The 21,503-nt window shown below is 38.6% G+C and overlaps 1 protein-coding gene, 1 long non-coding RNA gene and 1 other non-coding gene across 16 annotated transcripts in view; 1 reads left to right on the top strand and 2 right to left on the bottom strand.

Annotated features, from left to right (window-relative positions):
* The window catches only part of GTF2A1 (general transcription factor IIA subunit 1), a 122,008-nt gene extending 107,256 nt beyond the window's left edge, over positions 1 to 14,752 (bottom strand). For 6 of the 13 annotated variants that reach the window (XR_014059649.1, XR_014059648.1, XM_081510631.1 and 3 more), the window contains exons 1-3: positions 14,255 to 14,752; positions 10,146 to 10,247; positions 2,212 to 2,416 (exon numbers count right to left, since the gene is read on the bottom strand). Coding sequence is in view for 9 of the 13 variants with exons in the window: in XM_081510631.1 (XP_081366757.1) it covers positions 2,212 to 2,416; positions 10,146 to 10,247; positions 14,255 to 14,284 (337 nt within the window). In the remaining 4 variants the exon portion in view is untranslated. Of the gene's footprint in view, positions 1 to 2,211; positions 5,387 to 10,145; positions 10,248 to 14,254 lie in introns of all 13 variants that reach the window. The other 7 variants (XR_014059651.1, XR_014059650.1, XM_081510635.1 and 4 more) reach the window with 2 other exon arrangements.
* LOC145516003 (small nucleolar RNA SNORA79) lies at positions 1,035 to 1,178 on the bottom strand. The gene has a single exon (XR_014061189.1). It is a non-coding gene; the product is annotated as a small nucleolar RNA SNORA79 (small nucleolar RNA).
* LOC145513665 (uncharacterized) overlaps positions 13,188 to 21,503 on the top strand; it is a 42,718-nt gene continuing 34,402 nt past the window's right edge. For both annotated transcript variants that reach the window (XR_014059653.1, XR_014059652.1), the window contains exon 1: positions 13,188 to 13,261. This is a non-coding gene — a long non-coding RNA (uncharacterized LOC145513665). The remainder of the gene's footprint in view (positions 13,262 to 21,503) is intronic.

A 21,503-nucleotide genomic window follows, 5' to 3' on the forward strand; every position in this document is an offset into this window, starting at 1 on the left:
GCTGAGCGCCGCAGAATTGATGCTTTTGAACTGTGGTGTTGGAGAAGACTCTTGAGAGTCCCTTGGACTGCAAGGAGATCCAATCAATCCATCCTAAAGGAGATCAGTCCTGGGTGTTCATTGAAAGGACTGATGTTGAAGCTGAAACTCCAATACTTTGGCCACCTCATGTGAAGAGCTGACTCATTGGAAAGGACCTTAATGCTAGGTAGGATTGGGGACAGGAGGAGAAGGGGACGACAGAGGATGAGATGGTTGGATGGCATCACTGACTCGATGGACATGGGTCTGGGTAGACTCTGGGAGCTGGTGATGGACAGAGGTCTGGCGTGCTGCAATTCATGGGGTCGCAAAGAGTCGGACACGACTGAGCGACTGAACTGAACTGAACTGAAGGATATAAGGGACCTTGGAAACACAAAGCAATGAGATACTTAACACCTAAACATAAAATTTTTAAGAAGTATGTACAGAAATATATATTTATTTTTGGCTATGCTGGGTCTTTGTTGCTACGCAGACTTTTCTCCAGCTCTGGTGAGCAGAGGTTGCTCTCTAGCTGCAGTATGCAGGCTCTCATGGTGACTTTTCCTGTGGAAGAGCGTGGGCTCTAGGGGATGCGGGCCTCAGTAGCTGCAGCCCCCAGGCTCTAGAGCAGAGGCTCAACAGTCATGGCACACGGGCTTCAGTGCTCTGCCACATGTGGTGGATCTTCCCAGATGGGGGACTGAACCCGTGGCTCCCACATTGGCAGGTGGATTCTTTACCACTGAGCCACCAGGGAAGCCCTCCGTACATTCTTAACCTGGAAAATTTAATACTGTCTTGCCAACTCAGCATTAACCATATTATTAATATATTACTGCTGAATGTGTTATTAACTCATTCAGAGTGAACTCAAAAAGTTGTAATTTAGCTTTTAAGAATCTTTTTCTCCCAATCTGACAGTTTACAGAACCTTATTTTCTTCCACTTAAAAAAAACCACAACCCATAAATAATGGCAATATCACTTATGCTGTGATAAAAGGAACTAGGTGTTTGATTCCGCAAATTTCAGAGAATAAACAGATAATTCCATTATCCTAATATTCTCTGAGTGAAGAAAATCAAATTTTAATTTATGATGACCTAAAATCCTAGTGCCAGACCTGAAGGCAATAGGAGGAACAGTCATCAAAAAAAATTAAAAGGACAAAGTTACTTGGGATAAGGTACAGAATAAAATCAAATATTAAGTCTTACTTGATACAAACAGTAAAATAAACAAACATTTCTAATACGCATCAATATCAGTTTTCAGTCTCATGTAAACTCTCAGGTTAGGCAAGTGAGTTACCTTAAAATGAAGTTTTCATTTTACCTTCATTCTCCTCTCTGATTTACGTAACTTGAATGCCCAGGAAGTTTTACAATTGAACTGTTTTGTCATGACAGAAAATACTCCATGTAGAGGATAAAGCTTCTAAGACTTTTCAGGGCCCAGGTCACTTATGATTTTTGAGAGCTATTTCATAAAACCTTTAAGAGGCTTCCATGAAACAAGATCTTTAAAATGACTTGCACAGTACAAAAACATTATGGCACAGTCTATAAACACTTGTTTTTTCTTATCTGTTAATCATGTAAACTCATATAAGATGTCATATTATCCACTCTTTACTTAAAGAAAATCTGATCTAGTAAGTTTAGACTACATAAATGGGAATTTGAATTTCAGACTGCCCAAGTATAGTAACAAAAATCCTCCAGTGTTTATTTATAAAAACTAAAGTGAAATATCTTTGAAGGAACAAATCAGTTTCATAAAGATAATGATTCTACTATATAAAATAATCAAACTTAATAAATAAACTTATAGATCTGACTTATTTTAGGAAATTCACCATTGCATAGCCTTCTCAAAGTACTAATATACTTATCTAAATATCATTTTAGGTTTCTGTTAGTGAATTACTTGTCATTATCACACAAACAGGACCCACATCGTATATACAGACACACACAGATACAACCCCTCAGCCAACAGAAAGGACACATGCAGAGTATCTCTCTTCTTTGAAAATGACAACACAAACAGGACCCACATCGTATATACAGACACACACAGATACAACCCCTCAGCCAACAGAAAGGAGACATGCAGAGTATTTCTCTTCTTTGAAAATGACAACTTTCACTTCCAAGTTGTAGTAGGATTATCCAGTCTCACCTTGCTGTGATGCAGGAATAAGGACCTGCTGGGTCTGTGCTTGCTGAGGTACTGTCTGCTGAGGTTGAGCTTGCTGATGGTGGTGATGGTGATGATGCTGCTGCTGCTGGGGTTGATGCTGCTGTTGAACTTGCAATAAAAGCTGCTGCTCTTCTGAATGAAATCCATCTACTGCCCTAGACTGCATTAGTTTATTCTCCCATAACTGAGGCAAAGAACATTAAAGATTTCTAAGTAACAGTCAGGGAAGATCTAGACATGTGGATAAAACATACTTTATTAGCCTGTTTATAAAATTCTTCCATTTTCAAAACTGATAAAACCACAAACCCTGCAAATCTCTAATTCTGACCCAAGTGTATACAACTATGAAAACCAATTTCTAAAGCATCAAACCTCATTTTTGCTACTTTGTGCTACTTACTTTGCTATTGAAGAATTTTTTTCTTTCTTTCTAAATCTTCAACAAACTTTGTATAGTAATTCCTTATTTACCAGCTTCATATAAGCAATTTTTCAACAATCAAAAATCATCCTTTTTCATATCAAATCATTATCTATTTTATGGAAATCTTTCTTTCCTAACTTTTAAAAAACATATAAAACACAAATCCATCTTTCCTTGAACTATGAGAAACATTATAAAGGCAGTTCTCAAGTTACAAAAATCCATTTTTCTATCTGTCCACTCTTACATAAGGGAAAAGAATTCTTAATGCACTTTCAAAGGTATTCTCAACCCTCCACACTTCTTGAAACTCCCTTCCCTCTTTCATTATGACAAGGATTGACAGTCCTTTTTTGCTTAACCACTTCTATTTTCTCATCTAACCCTAGGACAGTTTCTGTGATGGAGAAAAAAAAAAAAGTGGGCAAAAAAAGTATGAAAATATTTACAACTATTTCATCCTTCTCCCAAATACATTTCCTCTCTACAAGGTTCAATGTTCAATCTATAGAGCACTTACAAAAAATTGCCCAAGAAAGTTGCAAACCATTCCTTAAATATACACATCAAATTTAATCCCGTCATTTTGTACACAAGACTCTATGGATACTTTGTTTTCTCCCCTAGGAACTGCTCTTGGGATACTGTCTAACTCATGTGAGGCTTCAAAATACACAATAGGCTTAGACACTGAATAAAATACACTCTACAGTGTAAGATACATTCTAAATGTATTATGCAGTAAGGCTATATAGTAAACCTCCCAAACAAGTCTGTTACCCAAACTGTCTACATTTCTTTTCTCTGCTCTAACACAAAACCTTGCTTCTTGTAGGCCAAAATCAAGGTTGAAAAAAAGTACTATTAATTAACGTTTTAAAATACAAGTCTTTACCATAATTTTCTAAATTTAAAGCTTCAGTTTTATCACCTCTAGTTGGTCTCCCCACTGTAATCCTGACCCCTCACTTCAATTAAGTTTCCATGATAAAGGCAAATACTAATGAACACACATTATGTGCTAAGTGCTGTTTACCACTTCTCATCTAGCCTTCCAAGTCAATGATCTGAGTCAGAATCTACCCTGACACCCTGTTATCATTGTTGATTTGCCCTCCAAAGCATTATTCCAATCTATCCCTACTATTATGGTCCCAGTTCAAGTCCTTTCCTCCCATCAGTGTTACTGAAAAGTGTTAATGATAAGCTAACTGAGCTCCCTGCTTCAAATCATACATTCTACACATAATTATTGGGTATCTCCCATATGCTACACTGTTAGTGGCATTGAGAACAGAGAGTGAACAAATATGACAAAAATCCTTGTCCTTAGAGACTCAACATTTTAGTGCAAACTTGTCCTTCCAACCAATCCTCTATAAATCAGTGGTCCTAGACCAACAGCATCAATATCACCTGGGAACTTGTTAAGACATACCAATTCTAAGCGCCCCCCCACCCCCCATCAAATCAGCAACTCTGAAGGTAGAGCCAGGAATCTGTTCAAACAACCTGTCCAGGTTATTATGTACACTAAATGAAGAGCTGTTGCTTTAAAGTATAAACCAATACTTTAAAAACTGCAGACTACAACCCATTAATGCATTTTTAATTGTTAACTTAGGGTGGTTTTTTTGGTAAACGCAAATTTTTCTTTTTAAATGTTAGACTGTACCACTATCAAGTGAGATTCTCTGAAGCAGAAGTCCAAAACTCTGCCTTTTAACTAGCACCCCAGAGAATCCTTCTCATTCTAAAGATGCAGCTCCTTCAAGCAGTTACTATGTTAACTTCTCCAACTACTATAACTTGCACTCTATTTTTCAAACTACCTGCAGTTCCCTGAATATGGCATATATATCTCATGTCTAAACCTTTGTAAACTACTGCTTTACGACTGGCACACAGTTTCCTGAAGAATGCAAAGGCAAAGTCATAGTTGTGAAAAAAATCACTGCTTCTATACCTTAGAGATATCTCTATTGATACACTTTTTGCATTAAATCTTCCTTCTCTATTAAACTATGAACTCCTTCAGGGCAAAGACTAGGTCTTATTCAGGACCTAACAAAATGGCTAAGAACTTAACAGAAACTTAATATTAATTTCAAAGAAGATAATGGAAAATAAACTATTGGTTTTTAAGGTAGTTTCTCGATAAAGATGTGACTGACATTTTAGGCAGAATAACTCTTTATTTACAGAGTATTACCACAGGAAGTGTACAGGAAATACAACATCCCTCTAGCTTACTATATGCCAAAGATGCCCACTAGTCATGACAAGCGAACACGGAAGCACGCATTTCCAGCTGCTTTTGGGGGGAGCAAAAGGAAGAGGATGTTTAAGTAGTAGGTCACTGAGAATACATATTTACTAAGTATCAGATACTGTTCTAGGTACTGTGAAAAATAATCTCACACAAATATTTAGCATTAAGCTTATAATATTACAAAAAGTTCAAATCAGTTGAATGTTTTCTCTCCAATTTCATTTTTAAATAATTTTATCAAAATATTTTATAAACAATGTAATACTCTTTTGGCAAGAATAATCATATTAATACTTCTGAAGACTACCAAGAAACTGAATTGTTTGCTATTTATTTATTCAGCTAGCTTAGAAAATATAAAGAACTCTCTTTTCCTCATTTTCATAGTACTTTTTTCCCCCAACAGCATAGCTGTTATTTCTGGCAGTCCTTCTTCAGCAATCTTCACCAGGTCTCTGAAATCAGACATGGAGAAAATTCATTTTCTGTTCCCAAAATGATTTGGATATGCATTTGAGAATCACGTTTACTAGACTAATACTGAACTTAATGTGCACCTGTTAAGTACTTTGTGTGTACCAACTCGTTTTTCACAAAAATTCTTTAAAATAGACATTATCATCATCTCCTTTTCACAGAAAAAGAACCTGAGGAACAAGAAGTTAGGTATCTTTTCCAAGATCACCAGCTAATTGTAAGCAAAACCACAGGACAATCCAGACAATCTGACTCCAGTGTTCCCAGACACGGAACCAGTAACGCTGGAACCTAAGAGCAAATATCCTTTAAATATAAAGTTTAAGTTTTGGACTCTAGGACCTCGCTTGCTTCACCCTAGTCCAGCTCTGGTCCAAATTTCTAATCTTTAAACTGTGCTGCTGCTATCAGAGCAGGTCTAGTCACATCTTTGGTGCCTTCCTTATCTGGACACAAAAAGTTTAGCTACAAGTCTCTACCAGTAGCTAAATGATCAGCTATTTATTCCCTCTGAGTCTTATTTTTTGATCTATAAAATGTGATCAGAGCTACTGCTTCCTGGCAGTATGCTGGGCTAGAAATTCTGAGGGATTCTCCTACTCTAACAAAAACATCTAGCTTCTGGACAAAACACAAAACAAATGTATTTTAGGACTCTGTAGAAATGACATTGGGGAACAGAGCTTTCCCCAAGGCCAAACGATGTAGAACAGTAGATTACTGTTCAACAAGTATTTATATACAACTAGAGAATGTTTAGAATAGTGGTTCTCAATCCACGTGGTTTTGCCCCTTCTACCTGGGGGACATCTGGCAATGTCTGGAAATACTTTTGGTTGTTAGAACGAAGGGGTGCTACTGGCATCTAGTGGGCAGAGATCAGTTATGCTACTAATATCCAACAATAAACAGCCTTCTACAGCAAATAATTAACAGGTCCAAAATGTCAGCAGTGCCAAGGATGAGAAAACAGATGCAGGGGAAGATTAACCACTTCAGATTTGTTTCCAATTGAGGAATTCTTCTCACTTTGTTCTGTTAAGAAGAGGGTCCATGTTTTCTCTCTCCCACAGTACTTGCACAGGGGTGGGTCTGACAGTTTAGAAATCAAGATAATTTTTTCAGTTTCTTTGAAGATTTCTAGACTGTCATTCCCACCTGTAGTCATTCACCAATCGAAAACACAATTTACATTCAAATATAGATTTAATGAAAATCAAGTGGTGATCATTTTGAAATGTATAGGAATCCTGAGTCACTATGTTGTAGACCCAGAACTAATAGTGTTGTAGGTCAACTACACTTCAACTAGAAAAGAAAGAAAGAAAATCAACACTACATTTTATGGGTCTTTTCTATCTCCGATAATTTATACATTAAAGGAGACCCATACTGTTAGTAACCTCAAGTATCAAGTTGAATTTTTTAATACAGGAGATCCCTTCCTGTATTATCTAGCTAAACTTCCAATTACAGGCACTCTCATTACTCATCTTAATTCACAATCTAATAAACCACTGTATCCTTCACAGTCGCATGGAAGTTTTTGATAAAAGTTTGTCAAATACCATAAAAGGGTGAGAAAAAGGACAGAGCTAATGACAAAGTCCTTTATAAACCACAGAATATGAAACATTGCTAGTTTTCATTAGCAAGAATATTCAAACCTAGGAGGTCCAATACAGTAGCCATATGTGATGATTTAAAGTGAAATTAATTGTAATTAAATAAACTTCAGTTCTTCAGTTCCACTAACCATATTTCAAGTGCTTTAATAGCCACACGTGGCCAATGATTACTATACTGGAGAGCAAAGATTACAGACCATTTTCATCATCACAGAAAGTTCTACTGGATAATACTGGCTGTCAAAACTGTTAAAACTAGGGCACATTCTGTAAACTCTAATGAGATCCTGAAGAAATTTAGTGCAGAGAATTAAAATAATGCAAACTTATTAAGTTCAGCTACAATCCAGAATAGAAGAGTATGTCCCATTTAAAAAGCAACAAAAACATTAAAACACTTTTTTCAGTTAGATTCTGGACCAACATTTGTTATTAGGTTGTTAATTAAATATTTACTGAATGCCAACTACATACACCAAGCATTGTGGTAGAGGCTGAGGATTCAAAATTAAAGAAGGCAATTTTTGTCATATAAAGCTAAGCATTAACAAACAAAAAAATCAGTGCATAACCTATACAGCATAGACATATATTACTTTTTTAATAGATGTACATATATCTGTAAGTATGTGTGCATATATACATAAAATCCTATGTACTAAAAATGCAGGTGGAACTATTTGGTCTCAAAGACAGTTCATTCTGTTTGAAGAGAACACCTTGATTCTAACTGGGATCAGTAGCAAAATATCAATCCCAGACTGTGAAAAGCTAGAGCAGATAACAACTTGGATTGACCACTAGTTTGACCAAAGGTAAATTAAAGCCTTTAGGACTAATTTTCTGCACCTAAAAATGCTGTACCTTCTCCATAAGGTCACAGAACTACAACAATCATCGTAAGGATTATAACATAATTTGTAAAATATTCATTCCAAAAAACACTAAGGAATCAACATAAGTTTATACTCTTCTTATTCATATCCCTGAGATACTTTATGTGTTTGAGCAATTTCCATTGCTATTCTTCCAACTCATATCTCAGAGTTGGCATTCCTTCACTTATATTTTTAGATATCTACTCTTCACTTGCAGTAACCATCACATTTCTCCTAAGGTAAATAAATGTTTCCTCGTCTCATTCAAACCTGTCTTTTCCCTTCCTCACATGGGCAGACTCTTAATGAAAACTCTACAGAAGCTGCCTACAGATGTTGCAATATTCTGAGATATATTTCATCACCACAACACAAGTGAGATTTGCTTTATTTAAATTTGTAAGTTGCTAAATTGCAGCCTCCACACCTCTGCTGAATGGATAAATAAGACCACAACAAGTGCTACATAGCATTCACTAACTGTGATTTCTTATTTATACATAGCTCTAAAGGAGCTCAGTTTCCAGCCTCTAAGCCAGCAGTTTTAAAACTTTTTGGTCTCAGGCTCCTTTATCATTTTCACAAATTAATGAGCTTAAAAAAAAAAATTATTTATTTACTCAGCTGCACTGGGTCTTAGTTGCTGCACACGAGATATTTCATCCTTGCTGTGAAATGTGCAATCTTCAGTTGTGGCATGCGAACACTTAGCTGCCACATGTGGGACCTAATTCCCTGACCAGGGATCAAACCCTGGTCCCCTGCATTGAAAGCATGGAGTCTTAGCCACTGGACCATCAAGCAAGTCCCTCAATGAGCTTTTACAAAATTTTAAGTAAGATTTTTAAAAAACTTTTACTTATTTAAAAGTAACATGTATCCATTATATGTTAACATAAATACTTTCAATGAAAACAACCATGTCTTCCAAATAAAATTTAGTAAGAAATGGCTTAAAGGAAAATAGTTGGATTCTCTCATCTACTTCTGCATTCACTTTGTTTTCATTGACGTATATGAAGAAAATCTGTCTTCCCACAGCTAAGCAGCTGGGAAAGGAAATATTTTAAGTAATGGTTTCTTAAAGGTTAGCTGCAATGTACTATGTCAGACCACATACTAATTAACTTTTCATATTCTGAGATTAAAATCCATTCATTTATCTTTAACTTTGAAGGGATTTTACAACATCATGCATTGGTCATTTGGAAAATGAGAGTTCAGGTAGTATGTAGACAGGCCGATGTTAACACGTCTCACTACAGAGTATCAAACAACTGAATATTTTAATATCAACAATGATCTTATCTCAACCTTAAAAGTAAGCATATTTTTAACATTCGGTGCATCAAAATGGGAAGCATGCATAATGCACTTCTGCTGAATATGGAGCAGTTATCTCAGGGAATAGCACTTGTTCATTTGAGTTTCAAGTTTAACTGGTCACTTTTTTCATGTAATACAACTTTCACTGGAAATGTGAGAGACATACTATGATTATTTAGACTTGGGCATTGCTCCACCTCATTGATCCCTTGGAAGAGCCTGTGGGAAAGTCCATGGACCATATTTTGAGAACCATGGTTCTGAGCAGCAAGGTAAAAATACTCCTTGATTTCATGAGTCATTACAGAACTAAGAAAACACAAATGTGAAATAAAAATATCTGTATGTTTCTGCTTAAATCCACATAAATCTAAGAGACAGAAAAGGAGCTCCCAAACTAGGATATACGATAAACCAAATACATGGCCCACACAGAAAATCTGACTCCAGAATGTGAAATTTATCAAGCACTTGCTCAATCTCTACAACATACACATTTTAGAATATCCATACATTGAGGCAACAAAAAAAGGAGGAGGGAAAAAAACCTTACAGGAATGTAAATATGAAGTTATTAGACCATAAATGAAACTGCCCACTAATAATAGCTAATACTATCGCCAGGCACTGTGCTAAACACTTCAGATAGTTATTACATTTAATCCTCAAAACAAACCTAAAAGATAGGTGCTACAAACTCCCATCTGACATATATGGAAACTGAAATATAAGTGGGTTGCCTAAGGTCAGAGGAAGAATGTATGGTAGAACTGGAATTCAAAACGAGCACCCTTCACATAACTACACTGCTTCCTGCAACAAAGTCAAATGGTCATCATATGAAGAACTCATCCGAGTACAGTTTCTGAGTGAAGAGTGTTAAAAAAGAAAAAAGGCAAACTCACAGTTTTTAGTTCCATTAGAACTTGTTCATCGACTCCATCATCCAAAAAGATGTCTCTCACATCATTAATAACATCTTCGATCACAGATCTGTATAATCTAGGCTTTAAAGGGAAAATAAAAATTTAAGACTGTTGAAAAAGACTGTTTTTCACGTATTAAAATAGGTAACATGTTTTCACAAATTCAAAACAAATTAACACAATGGTCATTTTTCTAACTCTCTAAAACTTATTTTAGAAGATGTAATTTTAAAGGAATGGCCATCATAAAAAGATCATTTGCCTTAGTTAAATTGAATGACTTGACTGCATATTTTAACAAAAGTTTGATGACTATTTAATACAATTCATATTTAATACAGAAGATCATTACACATAGAAGGCCCATACAATTTTCAGTTATAATTTCTATGTTGTTATAGTCAAAACAGTCAATGGGATCCAACTATACAGTATTATGGGTTGCTATGTCTGGTTCTTACTATTCCTTGCTTAGTTATATCTCCTAACCTCAACTCTCTCTTAAGACTTCAGAGAGTCTTACGTCCTGTCATCATTTGCCTGGCAGTAATTTGCAAGTTAGTGAGTATTCAAATTTAAAAATCACCTGATTTTGGCTTTTGTTACCCAGTCTGTACCTTTAAATTATACCATAAAGCTTTTCCTATAACCACAATAACAGGTCTCAGTCTCAGAGGAACAAGGCACACTGATCTCTTTTCCAGGATTTCTCTCCTACTACTGCCCAGAGAAGGAAATGGCAACCCACTCCAGTATTCTTGTCTGGGAAATTCCACAGACAGAGGAGCCTGGTGGGTTCAGGGGTCGCAAAGAGTCGCACATGACTCAGAGACTAAAACAAAACAACTGCCCAGATGATGTGATGGAACAGAATACTGAGCAGCCTTGATCTTTATTTTTTAACCTATTATTATTATAACTGTTGTTGTTGGCATTACTTGGGAGGGGGGCAGTTTTTAGAAGGTTGCCAAAAAATAAAACGGGAATAGATGTGAAAGCACTTCAAAAGTATATAAAGTATTTTTTAAAAACCAAAAAGTAAGAGCCAGAACAATTTGCCCAACCCATATCCTATTTTTAACATAGGAAGGACAAAAGGAAGTTTGCTGTCAGAGTTTAAAACCAGAACTACCTTGTTATAAATTCTATCCATTATCACACAAAGCTATTAACAGCCTTTTTCTTTTAATGCTTTGTCATTATTTGCGCTTTATATCTTGCTTAAGGTAAAAGTTACTGCTACCCAATAAAACTAAGGGTTTGCTCTTATAAGCAAACCTCAAATAGAAAAGTTTTATTAGCATCTCCATCAGCAGTACTGTTATCACTGGGGAAACCTCTTAAATGTGTCCTTGTCCAGCCAAAAATACAAGTATGTTCCTCTATATAACTTACCTCAACCATTAAAATCTATTTGTTCCTTTCCAATGCAACAGAAAAACAATGCATTTGAATTCTCACCTTTGCTGTTCCACTTACTTTCTTTTTATTTTGCCAAATCTGCCTCTGTGAACTAAAATTATTCAAATCATTTCTGCCATCTCTACAACACCTCCTTAAAATGTCTCTGATTCTATAAACAAGGAAAGTCTGACTATGGATATTACTTTATCTATAGTGATTCAACTGAATTACAAAAATACATTTATAAAGTTTTTTTAACCAATGATTCAGGCATTATAAAGATGCAGTGTAATTTTAAATTGGTAGTATAAACCTCATATTGACGATAAAAATTAATTTTTCAGCAAAATAATTGTTTTAACGTTTCTGAAGTTAGTCATCCCTAAAAATATTCTGCTTGGATAACTGCACATTTATGGGTACAATGTCCTTTCTTCTGGCACTCCCTAGTTAATGAAACAATCCTGCTTTAAGATTTTGTTTTTCTGCTTTAATTAACCCACAACCTGACCACTTAATGGATTTGTATGCACTATAGTTAAAGGGAAATGTGTCTTCATCATTAAGTACACATAGAATTTTAAATTGTTCCAGTTAAATAGCACCCAAATTACTGTTGTCTTTCAGAGTACGCCAGTACATAGGCAATATCTGAAAAAAGCAATTTCCAAATTATTATTTAAAATGCTAAACTACTTGAACCAGTTTTTGCCTTTTATGGAATACACAGTAACTGAGGTTTGTCCTGGTTTTCAAACACCAGATATTCCAAACTTGTAAATTAAAAGGCCATTAGTGTCATTAAGTAACAAAGAATTTCTTTCAAAAGTGTTAGTTTCTAGTACAATACTGGAAAATAAATTGGATTAATTTCTACACTGGATATCATATGAACATCCAATGCAGCAGAAACACTGTCTACCTAGAACTTTAATTTTTTAATATCCACTTTGCACTAGGCCTCTTAACATTACTCACAATTCTCCTAACAATTAATGTACTGTAGACGTAAGACCCTACGTCGAAGGTTTAGGCACTTCTCTATTTCTTTCAAAAGCTGGGTGTCTCAAACATTTATTATAGGAAAACGTGATGAAATATTAGAAGCTGTATTTCTAACATGTCCTGAATGGTCGATGAACAAAATACTACCAAAATCAAACCCTCTACAGCTAGCAGTTAGAAAAATAAATGACAATAACGCATGTACCTTCTTAAACACAGAAACGATTCGACATCTGAGCTTAAAATTTCTTTTAAAAACAAAAATAAAAAGCAGAGACGGCAAGTCTATTCTCCCCTAACAAAGACCGGCAAATCCCAGCTGCTGCGTCCAAACAAAAACTTGCGGCTGCGAAGGCAGCCCCGACTGGGCACGAAATTACAGTAGACAGAAAAGGACCTAGAAATAAAAGTGAGCTCTGCACGCGCCTGCCTCTCGCCTCGGGAGCACGCACCTCCCAGCCCCGCTCTCAGCAGCTCTCACTATTTAAAGCCGGATCTGGTGTTTAAATGGAGAGGCGGTGACGTAGGCCTGAAAAGCACCTTCCCATCCTGGCAGAGTCTATATTAGAGAGCGGCAATGGCTCTATATAAACAGGGCAGCCAAAGGGAGGAGGACCACAAGGCTCAGGGACTGAAAAGCAGGGTAAGCGGCCGCAGCCATGATGGATCGACCCGAGTCGTCAACGGTACGGGGCCGGGCTGCCGTGGGGCTGGTCTGCGTTTGGGACCGGGCACAAACGTGTTTTATTGTCAAAATAAAAATAAAAGAGAGTGGGGGTGGACTCGTGATCACACTGCGTTGGTGACTGACAGACAAGGTTATTTATGTGACTGCTTTTTGCAAACCTACGTGATCGCAAGTAAGGAAAAAAAAAAAGAAGAAAAAAAAGGGGGCCAACGGTGGCAAGGAGGCAGATTTCAAGGCGAAAGCGGGGCACTTTGGACCACTGGAGGCTTTGTTTTGTTTTGGTGTTTTTGCTAGTCGGAGGTATATACGACGGGGAGGTGGGGGGGAGGGTGGTTTGCTTCCCCTTCGCCATTTTACCGATTCGGAAGGAACCGAGATAAGTGCTTTTCAACCTTCGTCCTTTTTTTTTTTTTTTTTTAATAATACAGCAAATGGCCCCAGTGAAGACTCCCTAAGCACAACCGCCAGAACACCTCAGAGTAACCCCCAGAGTAGCCATTCGCCTTCCACCGCGTTAACAGTGGATCGCGGTGGGTCTTGAGGGGGGGACTCGCCCGGCTCCCCCAGACGCGGTATTTTTTGAGGTGGCTCGCGGGGAGCCCCTTCTACTGCCGGTTCAGGGGCGGCCGAGGGGGGTGGTAGGGAAGCGGCGGCTCCCCTCCTGCCCTTCCCTCCTGGCGGCCGGGGGGGTCCGGGGCCGGGACCGCGCGCTCGCCCCGGCCCAACCGCCCCGCGGCGGCCCCAGGCCCGGCCGGCGCCCCCGCCCTCCCCGCCGCCGGCACCCCCGCCGCGAGCCTCGGCGCCCGCCCCCCACCACCCCCCGCGCCCCGCCGCCCCGGCCCGCGCCGCCCGAGGCGGGAAGCGGCGGCCGCGCGCGGGCGGCTGAGGAGAGTCGAGGCCGGGGAGTCGTCGCCGTCCCCGCCCCCGCCCGGTCCGGCCGTTGCTCGCCGCCTGAACGAAGCCCCCGCCGGCCACCGAACCACGTCCTTACCACGGTGTTTGTATTTGCCGAGTTCGCCATTTCCACACACAACACAAACAAGAGTGGGGGGGGCCACCCCGAGGAAACAAGATGAAAACAAAACGAAAAAGAGAAAAAAAAAAAAAAGAACACTTGAGGGTGACCCAGGCCACCGCAAAACTGAGGGGAAAATCTTTCAAACAAAATCGGATCCTGACGGAGGAGAGGGGAGCGGCGAGAGGAGGAAGGGGAGGTCGGAGGGAGGGGGAGTCCTCCCGGAGCTAAAAAAAACTCGAGAATCGCCCTTTTTAAAAAAAAAAAAGGCCACGACCCTTCAGGGGTCCTGGGGGGCGTTGCCCGCTCCCCACCCCAGCGCCAAGGAGGGAAACCACCACCGGTCGCCGCTCCCCGCGCCGCCGCCGCCACCGGCTGCAGCTCCAGCCGTCCGGTCCGCCCGCTTCTCCCCTTTATATAGTGAGCCAACGAGCTGCGCGAGCCGCCGCCGCCGTCGCCGCCGCCGAGAGACAGGGCGGAGGGGGGGAAGGAGGGGCGGAAAGGGCGGGGGCAGCGGTGGGCGGGGCCGAGCGCGAGAACACCGCGAGAGCCGGGTGCGCAGGCGCGCCGGGGCGGAGGCCGCCGCAGGCCGCGTCGTCGAGCCCTGTGGAGGGCGTCGTGAGGGGCGGGGCCGCCTTAAAGTTGTGAAGTCGGCCCGCGGCCGACCCAAGTCTCGCGTGATCACGTGGTCTGCATCCAGGCGGAAGTCTCGGCAGCTGCTTCGGGATAGTGAAGTGAGGTGAAGTGAGGTGGTTCAGTCGTGTCCGCTTCTTTGCGCGCCAGTGGACTGTAAGCCCACCAGGCGCCTCAGTCCGTGGGATTTTCTGGGCAAGAGTACTGGAGTCCGCGCGCGCTCGGACCGTGGGCAGAGGTTCAAATGCGGAGTCATCTCTGAATTGGAGCTCAGCTCAGATACCACGTTCGGATGCGTGGGCACCTCTCGCCTGGGCTGGGTCTTTAGCTTGCAGAACTGTACCGAGTTCCTAAAAGGGATGAAAGCTGATTTGCCGCTCCCCCTTCCCCGCTTAACACATTCCGAGTCAATGACACCTGCAGCCAGATGAGTTGTCCCCGCCGGTACATCCACGAAGTCTCTGGGTTTCAGGTTTCCCAAGGGTCCGGGCTCTTCTATCCCACGTACTTTAAATGACTTCTCAAGGCAGTGGAAAAAAACACCCCCCCCCAACCCGAAACACGGATCACGGGGATTATGACTGCACAAGTCTCCCAGGTTTTTAAAAACGTTGCCCCAGTTCAGTGACTCCACTCAACTGGAGTGGCCGGGGCATATTAGCATCTGATATACTGGGCCTCTGACCCCCACCAGCTGATATGGCCTGTTGCTGCTAAAGAGCCGGCAGAAAATGTTCTTGTCTTGGGGCGCAGCTCAACAGACGTTTGACCTACTCTGCGGAAGCTAATCACCCGCCTTTATAGCAGCATTTCACACAACAGAGAATGTTCTATGTTTAAAAGGTGGAACTTAAAGTACCTAGTTTTTTTGTCCATAGGGAATTTCCAGCGACATGGAATGTAGTCTGGACAAATGAGGGAGTTTATCCTCAAAAAGCAAAGCAAAACAAAATGTCAAAGTTATATAGTCTCTAAGGCCATATTGGAGGAACATCACTTGCTTCTCAGTTCCCTGCAGAGTTGGTTGTTTGGGATTATCAAAAGGAAAAGATAAATCACAGAAAATGATAGTGTTCTTTATGTTCAGCCGCTCAGTTGTGTCTGACTCTTTGCAACCCCATGGATTTCGGCACATCCTTCATCTCTCGGAGCTTGCTCAAACTTACGTCCATTCAGTGGGTGATGTCATCGAACCATCTTGTCCTCTGTCATCCCCTACTACTGCCTCCCATCTTTCCCAGCATCAGGGTCTTTTGCAATGAATTGGCATCAGGTGGCCAAAGCCTTGGAGCTTCAGCTTCAGTGTCAGTCCTTCCAATGAATATTTAGGGTTGATTTCCTTTAGTGTTCTTTATACATTATATAAAATTATGGTTCTGTCAACATTTGTAGTTCAAATGTCCGGTGACCTTTAGCCGGAAAAGTTAATACTAACCAATGCTTTCCATTTCTATTTTAAGAAGACTTGCTGGTGCCTTATATAAGTATAATACTACTGTTTCCCTGTGGAATCCCTCACTTTTCACCTCATTTTCTTTATCACTTTATGTTCTTGAATGATAAGTGTTCTACAGTTAAAATTAAGATCATTGCAGATAGGGCATGGGGAAGAATTTATGAGGTTTATTGCCACAGAATTATTCCTAAAGGAATTGATGGCAGTTGTTCTCTGACTGGAGCTGACCTGTAAAATAATAGAATACAGTGACTGGGTTAAAAAGGTGGAAAACTGAGTCCAGGCCTGCATTTAAGAGCTTCAGACTCCCTGGAGGCTCTGCATCAACCTCCTTTTACATACCCTACATTACAATAATACCTTGATTCATGTTTACCCAATTGTCTCAGTGGTAAAGAATGTGCCTGCCAATGTAGGAGATACGAATTTGGTCCTTGGTTGGGAAGATCCCCTGGAGAAGGGCATGGCAACCCACTCCAGCATTCTTGCCTGAAAAGTTCCACAGACAGAGGAGCCTGGCGGGCTATACTCCATGACTTTGCACAGAGTGGGAGGCGACTGAACACGGCACCTTAACCTTCACCACTGCTCCTCTCCCAGGACTAGCATCTGAGAAACCATCATGGATTCCTTTCCAATTAATTGTTTTCCAGTATTCATTTAGCCATAATATGCCTTCAATCACAATATGTATATGTCAGCTAGTTTAATTCTGAAAAAGACATTTTCTGATCTTGCACCAAAATGGTAGTCTGAGTAATTTGGAGGTCACAGCTCTCGACTTCACAAAACTGAAAATTTGTGAACAGAAAACCTCTCATATAAGACTGGAGTTACCATCATATTTAAGTTGTTTTTATCTAAACTTTTTCTTTACACATGAAAGCTTAAATAACTTTTCTAATTGTATCGTCTCCTTATACCATATACGAAACATTTACACTGGATTTTCAGTTTGTGAATTCATACTTTAAAGCAGTCATATACTTAGACAGTAACCTAGTAGTGCTCTCTTGCCTCTAAATGAATCTTTTATTAACTTCAAAATATTTTATGTTAGCGAATAAAAAGCTATTTATTTTAATATTAATATCTGCCTAACACTGAGTAACTGTCAAAGAAAGAAAGAAAAGGAAAAACTCAATACCTAAATTTTAATATACCATGAACAGAGTGACACCAAACTTTAGTTATGTCCAAGCATTTAAATGTTTTACTGTCCAAATGACTATTAAGCAACAATACCAAGAAAGAAGAAAATCTAAAAAGACTACTCATTGGCTTAAAGTAAAATATCATTTTATAATTTCCCTTTAGCCTCTATCTTCTTAAATAATGATAAATGAATAAATAAAGCAAATGATATAGTGTATATAGGCATCATGCAGCTCATATATGTTCAATAGTGTTGGTTTCTTTTTTGGGATACAGAAGTTGACAGGAAAGATCTTATATCTCAAACTTGCTAATCTTAAGGAAAGTCTTATTGTAAAGTATACTGCATAGTTACAGCATTCATTCAAGGTGTGAAAAGCACTGATATATTTCAGTCCTACCAAATAAAAGTATATTCTGGTTTCACCTAATTTTTATTTGAGGTATAGTTGATTTATGATATTGTGTTAGTTTCAGGTATACATCAAAGTGATTCAGTTATTTATGTGTATTTTTTTACAGATTTTTTTCTACTATAGGTTATTATAAGATATTGAGTATAGTTCCCTGTGCTATACAGTAAATCCTTGTTACTTATCTATTGTATGTGTAGTAGTTTGTATCTGTTAATTCCATACTGCTAATTTATCCCTCCACCCTCCCTTTCTCACTTGGTAACCCTAGTTTGATTTCTATAGTCACTGCACCAATTTACTTTCCTACCAACAGTATAAGAGGGTTCCCTTTCTCCACACCCTGTCCAGCATTTATTATTTGTAGACTTTTTAATGATAGACATTTTGACCTGTGTGAGATGATACCTCACAATGGTTTTGGTTTGCATTTCTCTAATAATTTCATATTTTCTTTGGCTACCTGATGCAAAGAACTAACTCATTGGAAAATACCCTATTGCTGGGAAAGATTGAAGGCAGGAGAAGAAGGGGATGAAAGAGGATGAGATGGTTGGATGACATTACTGACTCAATGGACATGAGTTTGAGCAAGCTCTGGGAGTTGGTGATGGACAGGGAAGCCTGGCGTGCTGCAGTTCTGGGGTCGCAAAGAGTCAGACATGACTGAGCGACTGAACTGACTGTCTAATGATTAGCAATGTTGAACATCTTTTCATGTGCCTGTTGGCCATCTGTATGTCTTTGGACAAATGTCTAGGCCTTCTGCCCATTTTTTGACTGGATTTTTTCCATATTGTGTTATATGAGCTGTTTGTATATTTTGAACATTAGCTCCTTGTTGAGAGTGTTGTTTGCAAATATTTTCTCCCATTCTGTAGGTTGTCTTTTCATTTTGTCTCTGGTTTCCATTGCTGTGTAAGAGCTTTTAAGTTTCATTAGGTCTTATTTGTTTATTTTAGCTGTTATTTGTTTTGCCTTGGCAGATTGATCTAAGCAGATATTGTTACTATTTATGAGAATGTTTTGCCTGTGTTCTCTTCTATGAATTTTATGGTGGCATGTTTTAGGTCTGTAAGCCATTTTGAGGTTATTTTTGTATATGGTGTGAGGGAGTATTACAGTCTTTAAGCCATTTTGAGGTTATTTTTGTATATGGTGTAAGGGAGTGTTACGGTTTCATTGATTTACATATCACTCTTCTGCTTGCCCAGCACCACTTGTTGAAGAGATGATCTTTTCTCCATGTTATGTTCTTTTATATTCTTTTTTGTAGATTAATTGGCTGTTTGGGTTTATTTCTGGGCTGTCTATTCTGTTCCACTGTCTGTTTTTTGTACCAGTACCATACTGCTTTGATACTCTAGCTTTGTAGTATTGTCAGGATTGTTTTGACCGTTCTTGCTTGGTCTTTTGTCATTCCATATAAATTTTAGGATTATTTGTTCTAGTTCTGTGAAAAATATCTTGCATATTTTGATAGTGATTGCATTAAATCTGTAGATTGTGTTGGGTAGTATGGTCATTTTAACACTGTTAATTCTTTCAGTGTAATAACATGGGATATCTTTTCATTTCTCTGAATCATCTTAAGTTTCTTTTATCAGTGTCTTATAGTTTTTACACATAGCCACCTCCTTGGTTAAGTGTATTCCTAAATATTTTTTGATGTAATTTTAAACAGGAGTCCTTTCTTACTTTCTTTTTCTGATATTTTATTGTTAGTATAAAGAAATGCAAATGCTTTCTGTTTATTAATTTTGTATTCTGCTACCTTGTTGAATTCACTTATTCTAATAGTTTTTGTGTGGAGGTTTTAGGATTCTTTATAGAGTATCTTGTCTTCTGCAAATAGTGACAGTTTTATCTCTTCCCGTCTAATTTGGATGCCTTTATTTCTTTTTCTTGTCTGATTTCTGTGGCTAGGACTTCCAATATTCTGTTGAATAGAAGTAATGAGAGTGGACATCCTTGTCTTGTTCCTAAATTTAGTAGGAAAGCTTCCAGGTTTTCATCATTAAATATTCTGTTGACTGTAGATTTGTCATAAATTACTTTTATTATGTTGATGTATGTTACCTTTCTACCCACTTTGGTGAGTTTTTATCATTACTGAATGCTGAATTTTGTCAAATGCTTTCCCTGTGTTTATTGAGATAATCATGTGGTTTTTGTCTTTCCTTTATGTGAAGTATCACATTGATTGAACTGCACATGTTGAACCATCCTGGTAACCATGGAATGAATCCAAGTTGATCATGCTGTATGACTCTTTTATATATTGTTGCATTTTAGATTTGCTAATATTTGGTGGAGGAATATTGCATCTATATTCATCAAAGATATTGTGTAATTTTCTTTTTTTTGTAATGTCTTTGTCTAGTTTTGGTATTAGGGTGATAGTGGCTTCATAGAGTAAATTTAAAGAGTGTTCCCTCTTTCTCAGTTTTTTGGAATAGTTTGAGAATGATAAGTATAAGTTCTTCTCTGTTTGGTAAAATATGCCATTGAAGCTGTCTGGTCCTGGGTTTTTGTTTGTAGGGAGTTTTGTTGTTTGTTTTTTTTTACACATTCTGTTTCACTCATAGTGATCATTCTATTCAATTATGTTTCTTCTTGACTCAATTTTGGCAAGCTGTATGTTTCTAGAAACTTGTCCATTTCTTTAGGTCCACTTCTAGAAATTTGTCCCATTTATTTTGTCCAATTTGTTGGCATATAACTGCTTACAGTAATCCTTTTTAAAAAAAATTCTGTGGTACCAGTTGTTATTTCTCTTTTATTTCTTAGTTTATTTGGGTCCCCTCTCTTTTCTTCTTGGTGATCCTGGCTAGAGATTTGTTGATATTTTCTATCTTTAAAAAAAAAAATGGTTTTATTAACCTTTTCTATCCTCCAGTGGTTTTATTGATATATCTCAATTTTATTTATTTTCTCTCTGATCTTTGTTATTTCCTTCCTTCTGCTGACTTTAAGGTTTGTTTGTTCTTTTCCTAATTCTTTTAGGTGGTAGATTTAGTTGTTTATTTGATATTTTTATTTGTTTCTTGGGGAAGGCCTGTATTGCTATGAACTCCTCTCTTAGTACTGCTTTTATTGGGTACCATAGCTTTTGTAAGATTGTGGTTTTATTCTTGCTTGTCTTAAGGTATTTTATGAATTCTTATTTGGTCCCATCATTGACTCATTTGTTTTTTAGTAGCATGCTGTTTAGTCTCCATGTGTTTGTTCTTTCCCTGTTTTTCCTTATGTGGTTCATTTCTAGCATCATAGCACTGTAGTCAGAAAAGATGCTTGAAATAATTTCTAGCCTCTTGAATTTATTGAGGCTTGTTTTATGACCTAGTATGTGGTCTGTCTTAGAGAATGTGTCCTGTGTGCTTGAAAAGAATGTGTACTCTGGGTTTTGGAGTAGTGTTCTATAGATATCAATGAAGTCCAGCTGGTCTGCTATGTCATTTAGGAACACTGTTGCCTTATTGATTTTCTGTCAGGATGATTTGTCTATTGATGTATGTCAGTGGCATATTAAAGTCTCCTACTATTATTGTATTCCTATCAATTTCTC

This window comes from Giraffa tippelskirchi, chromosome 7, assembly GCF_054371585.1.
Source record: "Giraffa tippelskirchi isolate mGirTip1 chromosome 7, T2T-mGirTip1v1.2.pri, whole genome shotgun sequence".
Classification (NCBI taxonomy): Eukaryota; Metazoa; Chordata; class Mammalia; order Artiodactyla; family Giraffidae; genus Giraffa; species Giraffa tippelskirchi.